General features: G+C 37.9%; 1 protein-coding gene across 4 annotated transcripts; it reads left to right on the forward strand.

The window, feature by feature from the left end:
* Positions 1-170: 170 nt before the first annotated feature.
* LOC137948260 (ATP-dependent DNA helicase 2 subunit KU80) lies at positions 171-20,951 on the forward strand. Of its 4 annotated transcripts, XR_011111601.1 has the most exons (13): positions 171-257; positions 697-789; positions 6,985-7,036; positions 11,285-11,416; positions 16,390-16,793; positions 17,133-17,419; positions 17,705-17,900; positions 18,035-18,244; positions 18,967-19,134; positions 19,471-19,800; positions 20,079-20,209; positions 20,299-20,407; positions 20,501-20,951. XR_011111601.1 is itself a non-coding variant. In XM_068794276.1 (12 exons), the coding sequence occupies exons 1-12, from the start codon at positions 243-245 to the stop codon at positions 20,354-20,356; spliced, it is 2,076 nt and encodes a 691-aa protein (XP_068650377.1). In that variant the 5' UTR covers positions 171-242; the 3' UTR covers positions 20,357-20,951. The 4 variants fall into 4 exon arrangements, 3 of the variants coding, with proteins under 3 accessions (XP_068650377.1, XP_068650378.1, XP_068650379.1); XM_068794276.1 differs by having other exon boundaries at positions 20,299-20,951; XM_068794277.1 differs by having other exon boundaries at positions 18,038-18,244; positions 20,299-20,951.
* Positions 20,952-20,996: the final 45 nt, after the last annotated feature.

Consider the following 20,996-nt stretch of genomic DNA (forward strand, 5'->3'; position numbering starts at 1 on the left):
ATATTTCCATTTCCTCCTCTCAGGGGGCTCTGAGGCTAAGAGGATCTCCTGCGAATTGTCAGAATTAATTTGCAAAATCAGGGGCCTTCTGGTAATTAACCTCTTCCCCTTCTTTCTAGTGTTCCTTCGGCGGGAAGCAGCGGCCAGCGAGTGCATTTGGGAATATTCAACTTAAAACGCCTCTTCAGTTCATGTTTTCCGAGTTTGAAATAGCGGCTTCCACTACAAGCTAATCATCCAGGATGGCGCGCAACAAGGTACTTTTATGTAGTCCTTCGCCTCCTTTTTCCTGTTTGTTGGATACTGATTCTTATCTTTCCTTTTTCTTATATCTTTCGTGCTGAACGTATGATTACTATTTTGGAACTACTTGAAACCACTCTATTGTGAAATTCCGAGATCACATGAGATTAAATGTTGAAAGGATGAAGCTATTCTATCTTTTGTTTTCAATGAATAGTTGTGCTTTTTCTCCAGGTGTTTTTGATACGAAATATTTTTGAATGACGCCGTTTATCTGGTCCAGTTGCAGAAGCGACTGTGTTTTGCGTCGATGGATTATATGAAAAAATCCGTCCAACTTTCTAATAACTCCGTTGCCTGTGCTAGCTTGAAAATGTATTTTGCTCTTGACGACATGTGCAATTACTCCTTCCTCTATATTTCACTATTTTTTGTTCTCCTTCTGTTTTATAGGAAGCATTGCTTTTGCTGATTGATGTGAGTCCACCTATGCATAGGCTTCTCCCTGAGGTTGAGAAACTCTGTTCAATGCTCATACAGAAAAAGGTATGTACTCTGTTCTGCTGGTTTTTCTTTATTGCCTTTTGAGAACACCGATAATTCTGTGTATTTAGAAAAGTTGGGAGACTGAAGAGAAATAAGAAGGAAGATGAAGAAATAAAGGAGAGAAGAGAGGGAGAAGAAGCTGCGATGAGCAGTAGCATTGTTAGGGATCAAGGATTGAACCCTAACCTCAAAGGAGAGATTTAACATTATGTTTAATTGTAACACTCGATGACTGTCAAGAGGTTGGCCAATGCAACTTAAAAGACTAGTCGTTTAAGTGCGGAAAGCTAACCTAATCAAGAGAGGTGGACCGGAACCACCTCTGACACCCACCCCGCCCCTTACCGCTCCCCGCGGGATTCGAAGGCGGGATGTGCCGGACCTGGCTCTGATACCATGTCAAGAGGTTGACCAATGCAACCTAAAAGACAAGTCGTTTAAGTGTGGAAAGCCAACCTAATCAAGAGAGGTGGACCGGAACCACCTCTGACAATGACACCCCACAACAACCACATCTGTAGGACCCTACCAGGAGCCAAGAATAGCCCTCAAGATTGATCTCGAAAAAGCTTTTGACCGTGTCAACTGGACCCTATTGGATGAAACAATGGAAAAAATGGGTTTTGGAGAGAAATGGCGTTTTTGGATAAGAAGCTGTGTGGGCTCAGCAACCTACTCCCTGATTCTCAATGGTTCGGTATGTGGTTATTTTAAAGGCACGAGGGGAATAAGACAAGGTGACCCCCTATCCCCTCTTTTATTCAACATAGTAGCAGAATTTCTCTCAGCCATGTTCTATTCGGCGGTCGACCTTGGATGGTTCTCCCCAACCAGCTCTCAACAGGCTTTCAATATACCGATTTTGCAATATGCAGATGATACCATAATTTTTGGCATCGGTGATATGGATACTGCTAGGAGGATAAAAGCAATATTAGGGCTCTTTTAAATTGCATCAGGTCAGAAAGTTAACTGGAGGAAGACCTCTCTCATTGGTTTTAATGTGAGGCCAGAAGACCTTGAAGGGATGGCCAATCTATTTGGATGCTCTACGAATGCACTTCCAGCGAAGTATCTTGGTCTTTCTCTGTTTCATGGGCGTATTTCCCAAAATCTGTGGATCCTAGTGGTTGAAAAGATTGAATCCAGGCTAGCCAGTTGGAAGGGGCGACTTCTTAGTAAGGCAGGCAGACTAACTCTCCTCAAATCTTGTATTGCTGGCATCCCAAACTATGCACTATCTTTTCTACCTTGCCCATCCTCAGTTTGCAAAGCCATAGATAAAATGAAAAGAAGATTCCTATGGAGAGGATCAAGTGACTCTTTTAAATATCATTTGGTCAAATGGAATGAAGTTTGCCTACCAAAAAGATTGGGAGGACTAGGGCTTCGGAAATCAAAAGATATGAACAAAGCCTTAATGCTTAAATGGATTTGGAAGTACAACACAATCTCCTCCAATCTTTGGAAGGATATGGTTCGCGTTAAGTTGGGCTGGAATATGCCATGGTGGATGGCTGGAGGAAACCGGAGAGGACTATCCTCAATATGGAGATCTATATTTTTGCTTCTTCAGAATTTCACTTTAGCCTGTAGATTTTTTGTGGGCAATGGAAGATCTCTCAAATTCTGGGACGACTGGTGGACAGGACAGGCACCTTTACGGAACTCTTTAACACTCTTTTCCTTCTCTCCACTCACAAGGAAATTACAGTTGCGGATGCTTTTGAGGGAGGGAATGTGAACCTACATCCCCGAAGAGGTTTAACTGACATGGAGGCCATGGTAGCCAGCAGCCTCTTAGATGCTCTGAAACATGTCAGAATTTGGCCTTCCAATGACGACAAACTTATTTGGTGGCCTGACAAAAGTGGGAAATTCTCAGTTGCTTCGGCATATGGATACATCAACGGTTGGGACCCGACGCAAAGGGAGCATGACATCAACTTTGTCTGGAATCTTTGTGCCCCCCCCTAAGGTAAAATTTTTCATGTGGAGTGCCTGTCAAAGTAAAATTCTCATGGCTGATGTGCTCAGAAGAAGAGGTCACCCATCTATAGATCCTCTATGCCCTTTCTGCCACAGTGAAGATGAATCCACCAGTCATACTCTTCTTCAGTGCTAGTTCTCATGGACTGTGTGGACCTCTATTTTAAGCAAATTGGAGATTCAATTTTGTATTGCTGCCGACCTGATAAGTTTTTGCAAGTCGATCTTGGGATATCCCCTTCTTGGCCTCGGTAAATTGATTATCTCAGCTTGTGCTAGTTTCGTTCCATGGGGGCTTTGGAATGAACGAAATAGAAGGCGGTTTGATGCTAAAAGTGAATCTGAGGCTAGAGTTGTTGATAGAGTGATTGGGCAAATATCAACCTGGTTATTGACAAAAAAACCCCTCTCTTCTTTCAAAGGCACCGACATTCGAGACAACTGGAGCAATTTGGCGAGGATGCACATTGGAGCTAAAATCCCAGTTATGTAGGAATGGACCCCTCCAGAAACTGGCTACCTAAAACTAAATTTTGATGGATCTTCTCTTGGAAATCCCGGGATTGCGGGATTTGGGGGCGTTATTTTAGACTCAACTGGGAACAAATGTTTTTCCTATGCTGGTCCTTTAGGCATTTCCGACTCAATGTCAGCGGAATTACATGGCCTTCTTAATGGATTGCGGGTGTTCAAAGACAAATGCAGTGGGCCTATTCACATTGAAGGGGATTCCAAGGTGGTGATTGGTTAGTGCCAGTGCAATTCTTCTCCCCCATGGAGGCATTGGGGCGTTTACTAGGAGATTTTGGATATCGTTTCTTCCTTTTCTTGTATTTGGTCTCACATTCCGAGATCTGCTAATTCGGCAGCAGATGTGCTTGCCAAGGAGGGAGCTTTCCTGCAATCTCTCGTTGTACAGGATTTGCGCCTTCCGCCTTTGTAGTTTCTCTTCCTTCATTTTAATAAAAATACATCTTCTTCAAAAAAAAAAAAAAAACAACCACATCTGTAGGAGGATCAACCAATTTCCATGTTTGTTGAGTCTAAAATGCTTTCATTTCATCATCCATAGCTTTCTTGCACTCAAGCGAACATAATGCATTATGCACTTTAGTGGGAATAGAAGCACTAGATACAAAGACGTTGAAAGACTAGAATTTCGGTGATAATCAACATATCTAGAGATGGGATGTCTTGTACCTTTCCTTTTGGCAATGGAACATATAAATCATCGAAGACATGAATCACAAATTTGGAGGAAGAAGGTCAAGGCAAGACAACTAGGAGTTGATCATGTGTCTGACGCTATGAACTGTTGCTGTACTACTTCGTGTTCACCTTCGGTTGTTGATTACCTGCAATGGTTTATCTAGAGGTGGAGTGAAACGCAGAGTAGGCTATACATGATTGGAAGCGGCCAAGGAAACTCAATAAGACACAACAAGAGTAGACATAGACTCAGAAGATGCAGAGAAATAAGGTTTACTCTTAAAAAATGTGACATTTGCCAAAATATTTCTTCTTGTACTTGGGATCATAACACTCATCTCCCTTCTAAGTACGAGGATAACCAAGAAAACATACTCAGTAGTACGGGGAGATAACTTATCATTACTTTGGCCAATTGAGTGATCAAAGCATAGTGAACCAAAAACGTGGCATTACATCAAACAATGGGCAAGTAGGTTTAAGCACCTGTATTGGTACTCCCCCTTCCAAAAAAAAAAAAAAAAAAAAAGTAAAAAAATGAAGAGGGCTCTCTATTAATCAAGAAGTTAGAACAACATATCCCCAAAATGGCCTAAGAACATTCATTTGGAATAAAAAGAGTACATGCTACTTTCAGAAGATGCCTATAGTTATGTTTTGCAACCCCATTCTACTAAGGGTATAAACATTTTAAGATTAATGAATAATTCCGTGAAAAGCAAAAAAAGGTGAAAACTTATCATGAACTCAAGACTATTGTTCGAATGAAAAATACGAACAAAGGCACCAAAATTGATTTCTTATTTCATTGAAAATTTGGAAAAATACATTAAATACTTTACACTTCTTCCAAAGGAGTTACATCCAAGTCACTTGACTATAATCATATATGAAAATTAAAAATATTGAAAACTAAACAAAATTGGAAGTCCAACACGAACCCCAAACATTAGAATGGACTAACTCAAGTGCACTTTGACTTTGACTTCTACTCAAGGGAAATGAACTTCCGTGGTGCTTTCCAAGTTGACATGACCTACACTCAAATGATAAATCTGAAGGCAAGGAAGGAAAAAACTGATAAAGCTTCAATGGAGATGGATGTCCCAATCATAAGTGCCACAAAAGGGGGTCACAATAGCATCCTTAAGTGCAACATGTTCATTGTGTGGACTGCATCCAAGTAGTAAAGGCCCTCATTCGCATACTTGGAACCGATCATCCTTCTGATTTGCAAATCCTGAAACACTCAATGGGAAGGAAAGAATGTCCAACACCTTCACTTGTGACAGATGAAGAAGATCCTGTTGCTAACTTAACAGACTTACTAGAAGAAGAAGAAGATGAATCAGAAAACAGGGAGGATACACTTGACATGTGAATTAATGCCTTAAAATAAATAACCCATGGAGAGTCAAAGGACACATGAAATGCAGACCTACATGATGTTGCCAAAGTGGCATTGGCTGAGGAGGATGTGACATCCACAACAGGGATAAATATAAGAGTAGTGGTAAGTTGCCCCAAGCATTGCATCAACTCTGAATTTCATCCTGAGCATAACTAGATGAACCCTGCTCGCTTCCAGTCACACTAATGCCTTCAAACTCACTAGAGGTGGTCCATGCTGGTTTGTCAAATTTATTCCAACACTTGTCGGAATTGTGATTAGACTGACCAGTGCAGACATCTTTTGTCCCCACGACCATGTCCATGACCTCCACTATCACAATCACATCTTCAACCTCTCCTCTCCCTCTAGACGACTCAAATCAAGTGGGGTTTGAGGATAAGATTAAGGGTAGCTACATCTGCACTTTTAGTTTCTTTACTCTCTGTAGATATAATATCACTTTTTAGCTTGAACAACCTTGTTATATGCCTTCTCAAGTGTGAGAACATCATCATCAGCTAACATTTTTGCCCACAAAACATCTCCAGTATCAGCCCTAATCACACCCAAAATACAGCAAACATACTGCTAATAATACCAGCAAACAAATCCACAAGAATCAACCTTTAATTTGTTCCACAAGAGAGAAATAGCATGTGCAAACCTTTGTGTGCCCCCCTAGTGCTGAAAAACTTCTAGGGTTTATAAAAAACCCAAGTTTAGTACTCAGCAGTCCTTAAAAATCATCAATTAATTCAATTAACCAATAATCAACAGCATAAATGTAACCAAAACAATCTGCACATGCACATCTGTGCATCAGAAAGGGTGGCGTAAGCACAAGTCTTCCAGACCACTCTTCGACACTTCATTAAATCCTTATGGCTCACAACTACTCTTACTAATTGCTTTATAAAGCAGTGCAATCCATTAATCCTTAGGTGAAGGCAAAAGAAGGAAGTAAAGTTCTAACATTTAAGGTTTCTCTGCAGAAAAAAATTGAAAAACAACACCTGGAGAGGGCTAACTGATTCAGGAAGAGAGAACAACAATCTTAATGCCTTCCTCTATGGATCAGAATGCTAAGATACCATGAAAAGTTGAGAGGTTGAAGAGAAATAAGGAGGAAGAAGAAGAAAATGAAGGAGAGAAGAGAGGGAGAAGAAGCTGCGATGAGCAGCAGGGTCATTAGAATGGTTCCTTACCTCTTTTATAATAAGTGGGATTTTCATAAAGACTAAACTGCCCTTCACAAGTAAACATGTGCAGTAGCATATATGAGAGTAGAAAATAAAAGAAAAATTACAACTCTGTCCCTTCTAAACACTTGTTAGTTTCTGGACTGTCATAACTTCTCTATGTGTAATGACTAAAATACTCTTATTTCTAACATATTTGAATATATCAACAACAATTTCAATATATACAGAGGGAAGGTTAAGTAAAAGTTGAGTTTTAATTTAATTTTGTTTTATGATGTGGTAGAACTGTCACCTGAATCTCCATGAAAGCTTTATGCATATTTTTTAGGACATATAGTATTATAATTTAGAAGATGCTATGAATAAAACCTTCACTCGTGTAAATGTACGTTTTATTTGCAGCTAATTTTTAGCAAGAGCGATGAGGTGGGGATAGTATTATTTGGAACTGAAGGTATGTTTTTTTTCTCTTCAATATACTTTACTCATTCACTTTAGTTTTTTTAAATTTCAGAGGGATATTTTTTCATGGTTATGGAAATAAATCTGTGCCAACTTGAACCTTTCCCAAAGACTAGGGTTGACACCACCAAGTCCAATCCTGAGTGGATGAAGTTTGTAATTTCTTGCATTGTGAGAATGTGGATAAAGTTGGTGTTTAATTTTGGAGCCCAAAGACTGGAGCCTCTCCCTTTCACCTTAATGATATTATTGAAAAGCTTTTGGAGATGGCCTGTTAAGTCATCTTGGCTGTCCAGGTGGTCTTCTTGTGTTGAAAGGGAATACCACAGAAAAATAACCAAAGTAATTGTAAAGTTTGTTTTCACTTTTCATATAATTGGTTAGTTGAGCATGGGTTATAATCTTACATTGGGTTCTTGCTTAGAGATTTTGTTAGTTTATAAAGTTGATCAATAGGCATTCCAAGTTGCCAGTCATTTTTGGAACCGGGGCCAATCTTAACATGGTGTTAGAGCTAGGTAGGAGTCCAGATCCATTTATCTATTTCTTCGTCAGGCTTTGATGTGAGACGGGGTGTTAGTGTGGATTATAGTCTCACATCGGATTGTGGCTTGGGAATTTGTCAGTTTAAAAGGTTTTGGAATAGGCCTTGCAAGTGGCCAGGCATGTTGGAATGAAACTTGGTCTAATCTTAACACTAGTCAAACATTTGAAAGATAGAATGTGAAGTCTTTGTAAGTTTGATATTTATTTTGGCTAGTTTGGAGATGAGAAAGCATTAAATTATTTGTTTGAGGTGAAACTTTCAATATCTTTTCTGTGAAAGCATTTAGTCTTTCTAATGATAAAGGAGAGGTAAATATTTCTACCCCATTTACAAAAAGAAAAGTACTTCTATCATTAGAATTTGTTGTTGGTCTTGAATAATGAGATCCTTTATATACCTCTCTTCTGAACTTTTTTGAGACAACGAGTTAAGAAAGACTTTATTAAAACAAAAAAATTGCGTAATCTGATTAGTTTTTCTACTTCTATTTCTACAGATTTGCTTCTACCATCATGCAGAGGCAATCTAGTGCTGTTATTCTCTAGGTTATAAGTTTGGTACAATGGGTCTTTTTTTAGTTGGTTACATGCTTCCCCTCCATAAGATCCGGACGCATAAGTCTTGACCTCAAAGTAGGAAAATCCTGAATATGCCTACTGAGATGGGGTCAATCAACAACAACTAGTTTACATTATGGTCATTTTATTGGATAAGTAATGGTGTTTTTATAGGTGATGATTCATAGGAGGGATTTATTTCTTTTATTACCTGTTGTTATATTTTTATTTCTTGAATGATTTGACAGATTAGGAGTCACTGAAAACATGAGAAGATGATGGTGGGGCACAAACCTACCCTTTAGTGCTTCGGTTATCCCAATCTATCACCATTCATAATATGTACTTTGTTATGATTGACCCCGATTTCATCCAAAATCACGAGCCACTGAGGCCTATTGCTCAACATTTTAACCTAATAATACTTCTTAACACTTATTAATGTGGGATTGTCCCCACTTAGCATTTTCTTTCACATCTAGGCTTACATATAATGGGCTTGAAATGTAGGCACAAACTCATTATGGAGCGCAAATTGGGCTTGCGCCCAAACAGATATCCTGATTTGATACCATTGTTAGATTTGAACCTGGTTCCATCCCAAGTGACTAGCCAATTAGGAGGCCTATTGCTCAACATTATAACCTTATAATACTTCTTAAAAATTATCAACATGGATTGTTCCCACTCAACACTTCTGTTCATGTCTAGGTTTACACAATGAGCTTGATGGGCACATACTCACAATGGAACACAAATTGGGCCTGGGTGTCACGAGGTCAGATGAGCCTAATCTCACTTAGGCTAGCGGAACTCTAACTCCCGTGAAGGCCTGCCTTCAATCCGTCAAAGGTAGTAGAACCTCTCACCCCTTTGATCAATGTTGCAAACTCCTTCCTCTCAAGTGAAGTACGAGCAATGACAAGGTAGAAAGACAATGGAATGGGAGAGAAAGTAACCTTGTATTAATGCTAGAAAAAATTACAAGGAGTGGCCGTCCAAGGTGGAAAGCCAGCACTCTACAAAAATTCTTCCTCACGTCTATGCTTTACAAGCTATCCGAGATGATACAAGGGTCGTTAGCCATGGAATTTATAGGCTTCAACCTCTCCCTTCTCTCATGCTTCCGTTCAATGAGAGCAAAGATCCTTCCTTATCAAGTCTCCTTGATTTGATCCTCCCTTATCAAATCCCTTGATTTGCTCCTTTTGAACTCAATCTTGTATGTGGACGTCCTAGGTGTCTCCATTCGTTTGGCCGCCCAATCAGCGTTCAAATGAGTCCTAGTTGTCATAGGGAACGCATGGGAGTGGCTGAAGAAGAATCACTCCCAAAATGGCAACCTCCCAGATTTTGCCACAGCGCGTTGCGGGACCAGCGTGGCAACCCCAAATGAGCTGGGCGCCCGCGCTGTTGCCTCATGCGCTTGTGCGCCCACAACTTCCGTGCTGCATGCGCATTTCACCTTCGATAACCCATTCATCCTTCCGCGCGGGGCGCCTTCGTGCAACGCCAATGCGCCCTCTCCCTGGGCCGTGTGCGCGCGTGTTTTGCTTGCTGTGCGCAGCGCACGTGTCTGTTGCGTTTTCGGTTTCTGTCTCGGTCGGCTGCTGGGGCCGTTGCGCGTCTTGGTGCTTGGCCATCTATCTGGCCAACTCAAGTGCGTCTTGTTCCTCTGCAGTTGCGGCCGGGCTGGCCATATGCGTGCGCTCCTCTAGGCCATGCCTTTGCACTTGGCCTTGGCCGTCACTGTGCTTTGGACTCGCACAGTCTTCCTCCTTGGTGTCTGGCCACACCATGGCTTCGTCCTCCGTCTCACTGGGTTTTCTCAAACCACAGTTAGGACTGGGCCTGGTCCATCTCACAATGACTAGCCAATTAGAAGATCAATTGCTTAACATTATAATCAAATAGTATTTTTTAAAACTTATCAATGTGGGACTATTCCCACTTAACATACTCGATTGATCAAGCAGAAGATGCAGTTTTCCCAGGGTACTGTGGGTCTTTTATTTGGTGAATATTTTTTTGTGGTGGTATTCTGATTCCATATCTCTTTATTTATATCAACTTAATAATCATCCATTCATAATTATCAATACAGACAGAGTTGAACAAGAGGAGAAGATCATGAGAAGAAAGAGAAAAGTGAGGAAGAGAGAAGCGTAGAGGAGAAAGGGCAGAGGAACAGAGAGAATAAGAGGGGAATCAAACTTGATTGATAATTTGAACCTTCTGTATATTTTTGTAAACTGTAGGAGAAAATTAGACATCTGTCCTTATTGTGCATATTAACCAAAAAAATATAAGAGTAGGGTTTCTATAGCCTTTAAGAAAAATAACAAACAGTGAAAAATTAAAGAAAAAACATTAGTTTATCCAAAGAGAACAGAAACAGAACTTCATTCAATAGATGAAAAGATAGATTCCTGTGTTACATATGAAGCCTTTTTATAGGTATAGAAATTTACCAAAACAGGACACATCTTTGTTGTTCTATTCTAGGAAATAAACTCTAATTAGTACTTACTAAATCTAATTCTACTTGCCAGAAAGGAAATGTAAAAACAACTAACAATTTTTAACTTGTATTGTTGCTAAATTTGCTTCACTACTTTAGAAACATAGGCCCCAAGCTTAAAAAATGAAACTACTACTTGAAATTTGCTTTTAATTGAAGCTTTTTAACTAAACAAAAGTTGCTATATAAGTAATGCTTTTCACCAGAACAGCATATTGCTTTTTAGATGAAACTTCTAACTACAAACTGCCATTTCTTTAAACTTCATATATATTATTGCAGCTAATATACTTTTTAATTTATACTTTTATTTTAAGAACTTGACTCTAAAATTGGAAAATTAGCTCTGTTTAAATTAAGCTCTTCCTTCTCTTTTTATTGAACCTCTCTTTCTCTAAGTCACTCCTCCTTCCCTCTTTCATTAATAAGAGTCACTTTAAGGTGATCTTGTGTTGTAAGTATTCTTCAGCTAACTTTTCCATATTATGCTGTACTGCGTCACTTATACTACTTGAATATCCAATGTAGCTGTCTTTCATGGGTGATTTCTTTGGGTCACTTTCTTGGTTAGTTGGTTTTATGGTTGTCTGACAATGTTGCAATTTGAATTCTTAGAAACTGATAATGAACTGACGGCGGAGGTGGGAGGATATGAACACGTGATGGTTTTTTGGCATGTTAAAGTTGTTGATAGTGATTTGTTTAGAGCTTTACACAAGCTTCCCAGAGGAAACACTGTTGGAGATTGTATCCAAGAATCTTTTTCATAACTTAAGTGGTTTTAGTTTTTTTGTATATTTTGGTAACATAAAAAAAGAGAAGTTCCTTTTTTCTTGTGATACTTCTTACTTTCCTTTTGCCAAATTATTCATTGATTTCATTTTCACTGCACTTAGTAGGCTCTTCATATAATTTTATGCTTTAAGGAATCTCTTGTCCTTCCTCTGTTATGCTGATTATCCAATAAATGTTCTTCTCAACCTTGAAGTGTTTCTATAATTAAGGATTTATGTGCATTTTTCAATATGCTATTTAATTTTTAACCCCTATGAGCTACAATTTTTGGTCATCATACTTGTGTTGTGATTAACGTTGATAATTTACTTGAGAAAGAAATACAAAACACATATATCTTCCCTTTTTCCTATGATTTAACTCTATTTTGTTTAGATAATTAGAAAATTTGTCTCCAATGTTGCCATTGTGATAAGATTTAATTTGACAGAAAGGCTGGGACAAGGGGGTACCTTCAACCTTCAACCACTGGTTGAACTGGTATGCCTTATAAATGAGATTTTATTAATGTTAAAAGACACCCATGTGTGTAGGAGTGGCATGGCTAGTGAATAAGGAGAACTTCCATACAAATGGCATAGAATTGTAATTGTGCAAGATGGTGTATGACCTCTTATGTTTTTTTCCTTTTGAAGCATGTAGCCTTAAGGGCATTGTAGTTATTGTAAACATTTTCCCACAACTATAAATACAGCCTAAAAGCATGGGGTAGAGTATTCAAGCCTCTTCCTCTTGGCTCAAATGTGTCCTTACACCTCCCTCTCTTTACCTCTTCTTTTTCTCCCTTGGTTTCTTATCTCCTCTCTCCCAAGAGCTAGAGTTCCTCTCTTCTCTCCTTCCCTTGAGATTTCTTGTTTTTGTATGTTGCCCCTAGAAATCAACATGGTATTAGAGCGGGCAAAGATTTGACATGGAAAAGGAGAATATGGAGAAGAAAGGGAGGAAGAAGAAGAAGAAAAAAAAGAAAAAGAAAAAAGAGGAGTTTCTTGTTTCCTTAAGTCCAGTTTCCTAAAATGTCTAGCCACTTAGCTTATTGCTCAACCTTATAACCCATTAACTTTCTTCTCATTTCTCAATGAGGGACTTTTTCGCACTTAACAAATACAATAACATCTGAGAGACTGATCAATAAAAGCTTCTTCTTCCCTGCCTTGTCTTTGAAATAGATGGTGAAAATAAGCTGGACACCTTCAGATCGGAGGCGATGAGGGAGAGCAATAGCGCAGTCTGTTTTGTTGCAAATCCTGCTAATTGAATAATGGTGACATTGTAATACATTACAATGTTGATGATTAACAAACTACTAAAAGACTTAAGTTTGATTTCTATGATCAATCCTCTCCTCAGCACCTTTTTTTTAGAGGCAATGAGGCGACTTGGAAAGAAACAACATGAGCAGGAATTGTAGCATAGTTGGAAGCCTAGCAACTCCCAACATCAATCTTCAAGTTTCTGGTGCCTTAGTGAAGGTTGGATTAATGAGGTACAATAAGAACTAGTCTCAGTGATAAGGACGCTATTCATACTAACCAAAGCACCTCGAACTTTGGTTATAGTAGCTTCAGATGTGTAAAAGGGAAATACATAGAAAGAAAACACAAAAATTCAAATTCACAACAATTGCAAAAAATCAAGACGAAAGCATCTTATCGTCTCTATGAGTTGGAACTCATAGATATAGGTCATGTAAACAACTGTAATACTATGATAACTTTGAAAAAACTGAATTACAATTGCATTACCAGTATGAGTTTAGATAAATTGTAGATTACAATCCTAATGTAACTCTAAGTATAATCCTAGTGAACTAAGATATTAAAAACCTAGCAGAATTAAAAATAAAAATCATAATCAAACTACAGTTCTAAATCCTCTAACACTACTCTTACAAGGCAAGGCAGATTTAATGCTGTAACCATAGTTATATGATTTCCTAGAAAGGTTCACCTTGAAGCTGTTTACAGGATATTGAGGGATCTTAAGGGGCGCACCAGGGAAAGGTCTTGTGTATTGGTTGAACAGACACCTAGAGATCAAGGGGTTTTCTGATTACTATGTAAGGTTATGGATGGATAGAAAGTCATTAGTGGATTTTATTCCTTTATTGGAGGTGTGAAGTTGGGTCAAAGGTCCATCCCAAATGATTAGCCAACATAGGAAACCTCTTTCCCAACTAATAATCTCAAGATCTTTGTACTCACTAATCCACGTGGGACTATTCCTTAACAGGAGGAAACCTTGTTAGTTGGAGGAGAAAAAAGTAGATTGTATGGCCCATTCAAGTGTTTAAGTGGGATGTTCAGCGTTGACACACACTGTTTGTGAGTTGTTGTGGGTGAAATCTCTTAAGGTTAAGTTTTTTGACAACAAAAAATTGATTGCTAAGGGGTGTGATAACCATGCAACAGTGTTTATTGCAAACCTTGCTATTTTTATGAAGGCACAAAGCATATAGAGGTAGGTTACCATTTCATTAGACATGTAGTCATGAGTGGGAAGATTTGCACTCCATATGTCGAAACTGTAGACTAGTTTGGAGATGTGTTTACAAGACAAGCTCTAGGGAAGCATGAGGTTGGGATAACAAGCTGGGTGTTCTAGATATTTATAGCCCAGCTTGTGGGGAGTGTTGAATAATGTATCTTTTAGGGGTATTTTGGTCATTTTATTTATAAACAAATGAGTAATTTAACTACTTGTTGAAACTTAAGTGAGATAATAAAAGTGTTAGGGGTTAACTTGTGGCTCTAATTGAGTCTGGTTTCTCACACGAAGAACCAGAACTTGATGCTCTGTCATCGTTCCTCTCTCTCTCAAGTTTCTTTTTCTTTCTCTATATCTTCATTTCCCTCATGCGGTTGAATTATGTCAGGAATTAGCAAGTACTTAGATGTTAAGGTGTTATTGTAAGAGGGGCATAGTTGTCTTTTTGTGATAGTTTCACTTAAGTGGTGAATAATAGAAGGTTAGGGGTCAATTATGGCCTCTAATGGGATTGCCATCTCTTACGGCAGTTCATTCTATGTTCTCCTTCTTCACCTTCTTTCTCCTTTAATTCCTCAATTACTCAATTCTATAGCAAGTTTCACTTAATTAGGGAATAAAAAAAGGTTAGGGGTTGATTAAGGTCTCTAATGAGACTGCCTTCTCTTATGGCAGTTCTTTCTCTTTTCTCCTTCTTTCTTCCTTTAATTCCTCAATTACTCAATTCTATAGCTAGTTTCACTTAAGTAGCGAATAAAAAAAGGTGAGGGTGATTAAGCCTCTAATGAGACTGCCATCTCTTACAGCAGTTCTTTCTCTTTTCTCCTTCTTTCTTCCTTTATTCCTTAATTACTCAATTTACTCAATTCTGTAGCAAGTGTAAAAATTTGTAAGATTGGATTGTTTTAATAATTGAGAAGAAATAGAAACAATAGAGTTGGCATCAAGAAGATAAGAGGGAGTTAAGGGTTAACCACGACCTCTTCTCTTTCTCTTTAAATTGGTCAAATTTTTTATCTCATTTACTGAATTGTTGGGATTTTCTGTCCTTTTGTCTAAATTTTTTAAACTATTTGCTGCTCTGTTTGTTTTAATACCTCCAGATTTGACCAGTCTGATTTCCGTAGTTCTGCCTTTTTTTAATTTTACTTTTATTTTTCTCCTTCTCTTCTAGTGTTTGTCTCTTAAAGTTAAATTCAAAAGGACCTCCAAAGATATTTATGATAGTACTTCTACCCATTCATCTGAAAAACTTCACATAGAGAGAGGAGGCTAGGAGTTGAGCTAGCTAAAGCTTGACCCCTTTCCTCTAATTCTTGTTAATACTTAAGCAACAAAAAACTATCAAGCCCCTTCTTTTATTTCTTCTTAATACTTTAAGTAACAAAGAACTATCTATACCCTTTGCATATAACTAAAACTATCAGCCCCCTTCTGCTAATTCTTCTTAATACTTTAAGTAACAAAAAACTATCTATACCCTTTGCATATAACTGTGAAGTAAAGACAATAAATTATCTGACTGTTGTTTTATTAAGGGTAGTTTGGGAATTTCACTTTTGTAAAGCGATTGCCCTAGTTTTCTCTTTATATTTGGTGAGTGCTGCTATTAGGGTTTTATCATTGATCATGATCGATATGGAGCTGGAGTTGTAGCCCGAGAGAGATTAGAAAAACAAATCAATTGTAAGTGTGTGCAATTTCTCTTGTAAAATTCATCTTTATAGTGGATTACTGCAGGGGCGGAAGCCAGGACGTAGTTTCACCTTGAGGCGAACCTGTATAAATATCGTGTTTGATTTCTTGCTTGTTTTTCCTTTCTTCCGCGATTATTATTATTGCTCATTAGTTTGGAATTAGGGCGTCTAATTCCTAACATTCTCTTTATTTTATTAAATTTTCTCATATTTTTTTCCTTATAAGCTGTCTTGATCTCTACTGTAACTTTGATTTCAAAAATACAATGATCAGTTGATGTTTGATATAGGAGCACTTATACTTGGTTTGCAGGTTGTTTACATAGGATTGCAGAAAAGGAATATTTCTCACTAATGTGTTCATATTAGATTTGCATATCTAAACCACAGTTTTAGTCCCACTTAATCCAGCCAGTTTTCTGGTTCTCCAAAAAATTGCATTTTAAGTTACTTGAGAGTTTGGCATTGCCTCCAAATTCAATCAACATTTTGTGGCGAGGTTTCATGGCATTGGTCTGGACAGCTTTTAGGTAGCATTTTCTACTTCTTTTCTGATATCGTAAACAATTACAACTTCTTATGACATATGTTGATCATTAATATATTCCTGTTGTAGAAGATAGGGAAAAGCAAAAGAAGGAATATGTGCATGAAATTTTTTGTTGAGGTGTTTGACATGTTCCGTGACAGTTTAGAGTGCTTCACTTAATGCCTTAATTGCACGTAGTCCTTGACTCCTTTTAGTTGTGGATGCTCTGGTGGTTGGACTCGATATGCTGCTCAAGAAATTTGGGCCCACAAATAAGGGTAAGCAGCGCTTATGTCTTATAACTAGTGCACAACATCCCACTAAAGAACCATATGAAGGAACCAAAGAAGATCAGATTGACACCATTTCTGCACAGATGAAAGCTCATGGCATGAGATTGGATTGCATAGTTGTAAGAGGAAAGCTTACTGGACCTGTGGATGAGAAGATAACAGATGAGAATGATCGATTATTGAATCGATTTCCAAAGAAAACCAATGCAAAGGTGGTACATATTGAAAGCCCCGTCTCACTGTGTGGTGCACTTAGAACCCGAAATGTGTCTCCTGTTACCATTTTCAGGGGAGATCTTGAACTGACTCCTCTGATGAAGATTAAGGTGAGTCTTGTATTCTATTTATAAAAAAATAAAATTTAGAGAAAACTGAGACTTATGATTCTTGAGAAAAATGGGCTGTTTTTTTACAATTTATAACTCTATTGAAGAATGGAGGAAAAATATAATTTATAAGATATTTTTTATTGTCGAAGAGTAAAAATACATGGAAATTCACACGTCTATTGTAGTAAAGGAATAGGAAAAAGATATGATACACATGCATTAAATTTGTGGCAGTTGCTTGGAAAAAGATATGACACAGGCATTAAATTTGTCACAGTTACTACTCCTGAATAAACTTGTCTTAGTGCCTTAGTTTAACTTCTTTTTCTGGTACAGGTCTGGGTATACAAGAAAACATCTTTGGAAAAACTACCCACCTTGAAGAAATATTCCGAGGAAGCCCCTCCAAGTGATAAATATGCTACTCATGAGATTAAGGTTGATTATGAGTACAAAAATTTAGAAGATTCCAGTAAGGTGGTGTCTCCAGAGCAAAGAATCAAAGGTTATCGCTATGGTCCTCAAGTTGTTCCCATTTCATCTGCTGAATGGGAGGCTGTTAAGTTCAAACCAGAAAAAAGTGTGAAGCTATTAGGATTTACCAATGCTTCCAACATAATGAGGTGGGAATCTTCAGCAAAATATTTAAGCGATGAATAATTTTTAGGAAAATGTTGAAAATAGATATAATTAAGATAGGACAGATTGCAAAACAAAAAGGATAATTTGCATTCCAAGAATCAGCAAGTTCCATTGCGTTCATGCTATTTCGGTTTTCTTGTTAATTATTGTGTTGATATAATGTAAAATTTTCCTATTAACTCAGGTTGTTTTTGTTAAACCATTTTATGATATCTTCTCAGTTCTTGAAAATGATTTTGCTATGGCCCATTTGTCTTTGTTTGAAGGCACCATTACATGAAAGATGTCAATGTTATGATTCCTGAACCTGGTAATGTGAAGGCCATTGTTGCTGTTTCTGCTGTGGCAAGAGCGATGAAGGACCTGAACAAGGTTGCACTCTTGCGTTGTGTTTGGAGACAAGGACAAGCTAATGTCAGTATAGGGGTATTGACACCCAATATATCCACCATGCCTAATGTGGTGAGTTCCGCCACTTGTGTTTTTTCATATTACTTCTACATGGTTTTCTGGTTTTCTGGAGATATCCAACTGATGCATCCATTATACATGTAAGATATGCAACTGATGGATCAATTATACTTTCATGACTCAAGCAGCCAGATTCTTTTTACCTCAATATACTTCCATTTGCGGAAGATGTTAGAGAGTTTCAATTCCCCTCCTTCAGCAACTTTCCATCATCATTGCAGCCAAATAAAGAGCAGCAAGCTGCAGTGGATAACTTGGTCACGTTGCTTGACCTAGCACCACCAGGCAAGGAGGAGGCGTTGCAGCCTGATCTAACACCTAATCCTGTCTTGGAGGTGAGAATTCTTTCTGGTCAGCTAAACTCAACCTTACCTGATGCTCACTTCTTGTGCGTTTATGAGTTCACTTAGATTCATAATAAGTATTAGCATTCCAAAAATATGGATATCTTCACTTTTTTCGACCTGAAGGGTGTGAATGGAGCATTTGCAGTTCATTTTCAGTGCATAATTTATAGTATTTTCAATATATTGTTCTTGCACCTGAAGGAAGTCATTCTAGTGAAGAAAAAGTGAAGCGCTTGTTTTTCTCTCTCAAGTGGCAAGGTGGAATACCTTCTCATTCTTGTTATTGTTTGACTTTCTTTGCTTATTTCAGATAGCAAAGAGAGCTCATATTTCCTAAATATTTCCATGTTAAAGAGGAAGATCCTGATATATATAGTAAATAAACTGTTTCATTAAGTTACATGTTTTTTAGTAAATCCGTTCTTCTTTCTCTTGCACAATTGTTTATCCTATAAAGCATAGGAATACTAAGTTTGCAAGTTGTATACAAGTCAATGCCTTAGAATCTGCAGTAAAGATGTTTGGATTCTGTTATCTCAAATATACTCACCAATTTATTTAAACGACTTTTTTTTCATCCTGCTCTTATTTGTTGTGTTGGGTCAGTCTTTCAGAATAGAAGATAATGTAGGTGATTGCTTTGATGTATGAGGATCTTTTCTCGTTGATATGGTAAGCTAAACATATATTTGCTGTGTATTTTGTTTCAGCGATTTTACGAGTTCCTAGAGTTAAAGTCCAAGCAACCGGATGCTGAGGTTCCACCACTTGACAGGACTCTCAAGCAGATAACTGAACCTGATCCAGAGTTATTTTCTCAAGGCAAATCTGTTTTAGATGAATTTTGTAACCAATTTGTCCTAAAGGAGAATCCGAAGGTCAGTACTGAGAACTTTCAACCCAATGTGTTCTATGCAAGAAAAGGCTTCACCTCTTGGCTGCCTTTTGGGTCAATATCTAAGGGATACTGGATGTTTATCATATTCAAAGTTTTAATATCACTTGGATGAAAAATTAATGTTATAGTTCTTATTTTCCTTGAGAGTGGGTGAAGTAGATCTGATTGTGTACCAAGGAAGAGAATGTTTTTCATGAAATGGTACCAACAAGGATATAGATTTGCAGGATGGGGTTGCACAATGTTTTTTCAGATGCGTTTGGAAATTCTTATCTGCCTATGGATACCAATCCTCTAAAGACTGACATCTATGCAGATAAAGAAGTCAAATAGACGATTATGGAGAGAGAAATCTTCAACATCAAAAGAGAAAGGGGACCTTCAAAAGGATGGGCCAGAAATTGAAAGTAAAGACATTACCAAAAGTTCTTTGACCAAAAATGTTGACAAAATCGGAGATGTGACTCCTGTTAAAGATTTTGAAGCCATGATGGCTCGCAGAGATAGCCAAATTTGGGTTAGCAAGGCCATCAAGGGTATGAAGATTTTCATTTATGACCTGTTGGAAAACTCCTACAAAGGAGATACTTATGACCAAGCAGTGGAATGTCTGACAGCCCTTCGAAGAGGTTGCATCCTTGAGCAGGTATTCTAGCTTTAAGAGTTTCTATGTTACAGTGAGGTGTAATGTTTTTTGGATTTGATAAATTATTCTTGAAGATTCATTTTATGGTATTTCATGAAGTGTTTAGATAGTTCAGGCTTCAGCTTGTTTAAGCCAATTCCAGACCACTATTTAAATGCAGCAATAAAATATTTCCCATTTTTCCCCCCTAATTTATTCTGTGCCATTATATCAAAATTATTGGTTATTATCCATGGGAAAAACTGTTCTTATGGTTTTTTCATGTTGTGAATTATTAGGAACCAGAAGAGTTCAACCAGTTCATGCAATATATCTATAAAAAATGCAAGGAAAATGATCTCAACGATTTCTGGAAGCTGCTTACAATTAAACAGATCACACTGATCAGCAAAAAGGAGGCTGAGGACAGGTTTACTCAATTTTAACTTAATCCATGTTTTCTCATGCACGCCTGTATTTGTTTGTTCATTTTCCCGTCTTTTATTGCTTTTGAAGCAGTACTGTGGAAGAGGATGAAGCCAAAAGTTTCCTAGTTAAAACTGAGGCCGGTGATTGAAGTCAATATCCTTTGGATGTTCCTTGATCTTGACAGAGTTTCTCCTATATGGTAGATTCTTGCTTTTTGCTTGAGATGAGCTTGAAACATGAGATGATCCTCACAAGTATGATTTATTAGGCCCCTCTGTCTGTCTTGCTGTAGGCAAAACATTTTGTATATCAAATGATGAGGCACAGTTTCCTTTTGGTTCTGACATGATGCCATTGTCCGAGGGAGTGCAGTTCCCCTTTATGTAGCTGCCATGTGCTTCTTGTAAATTTCCTCAACTAAAATATATTTTCGGGGTGTTAATTTGGTATGTACATCCATATGCTGTAGATTTTATAATTTAAGTGCAACATAATGTCTGCTCATGCACGCCAAATCCCATTATGCAGTCCGATGTGGCTACAAGGGATGAGGCTTTCTTCATGGTCTGCTTTGAAAGCTACATTTCAAAAAAAAAAAAAAACGAAGATAAACTGAATGGTTTGATGTACAAACTATTTAAGATAAAGACTGTTTGCTGGGGCAATTGGATCTGGAACAATTTTGTACACAATCTTTTATCTAGAGTATGTTCATGTGAATGGATGGGATAAATCCTAACAAGATCTGCATATTGATTGTTTCGAGACATTATTGTAATCTGTTTAGT

Source organism: Aristolochia californica, unplaced genomic scaffold (genome assembly GCF_029961685.1).
Source record: "Aristolochia californica isolate CCGP_79_NKW_82.1479 unplaced genomic scaffold, dmAriCali1.0.hap1 SCAF_13, whole genome shotgun sequence".
NCBI classification, from domain to species: domain Eukaryota; kingdom Viridiplantae; phylum Streptophyta; class Magnoliopsida; order Piperales; family Aristolochiaceae; genus Aristolochia; species Aristolochia californica.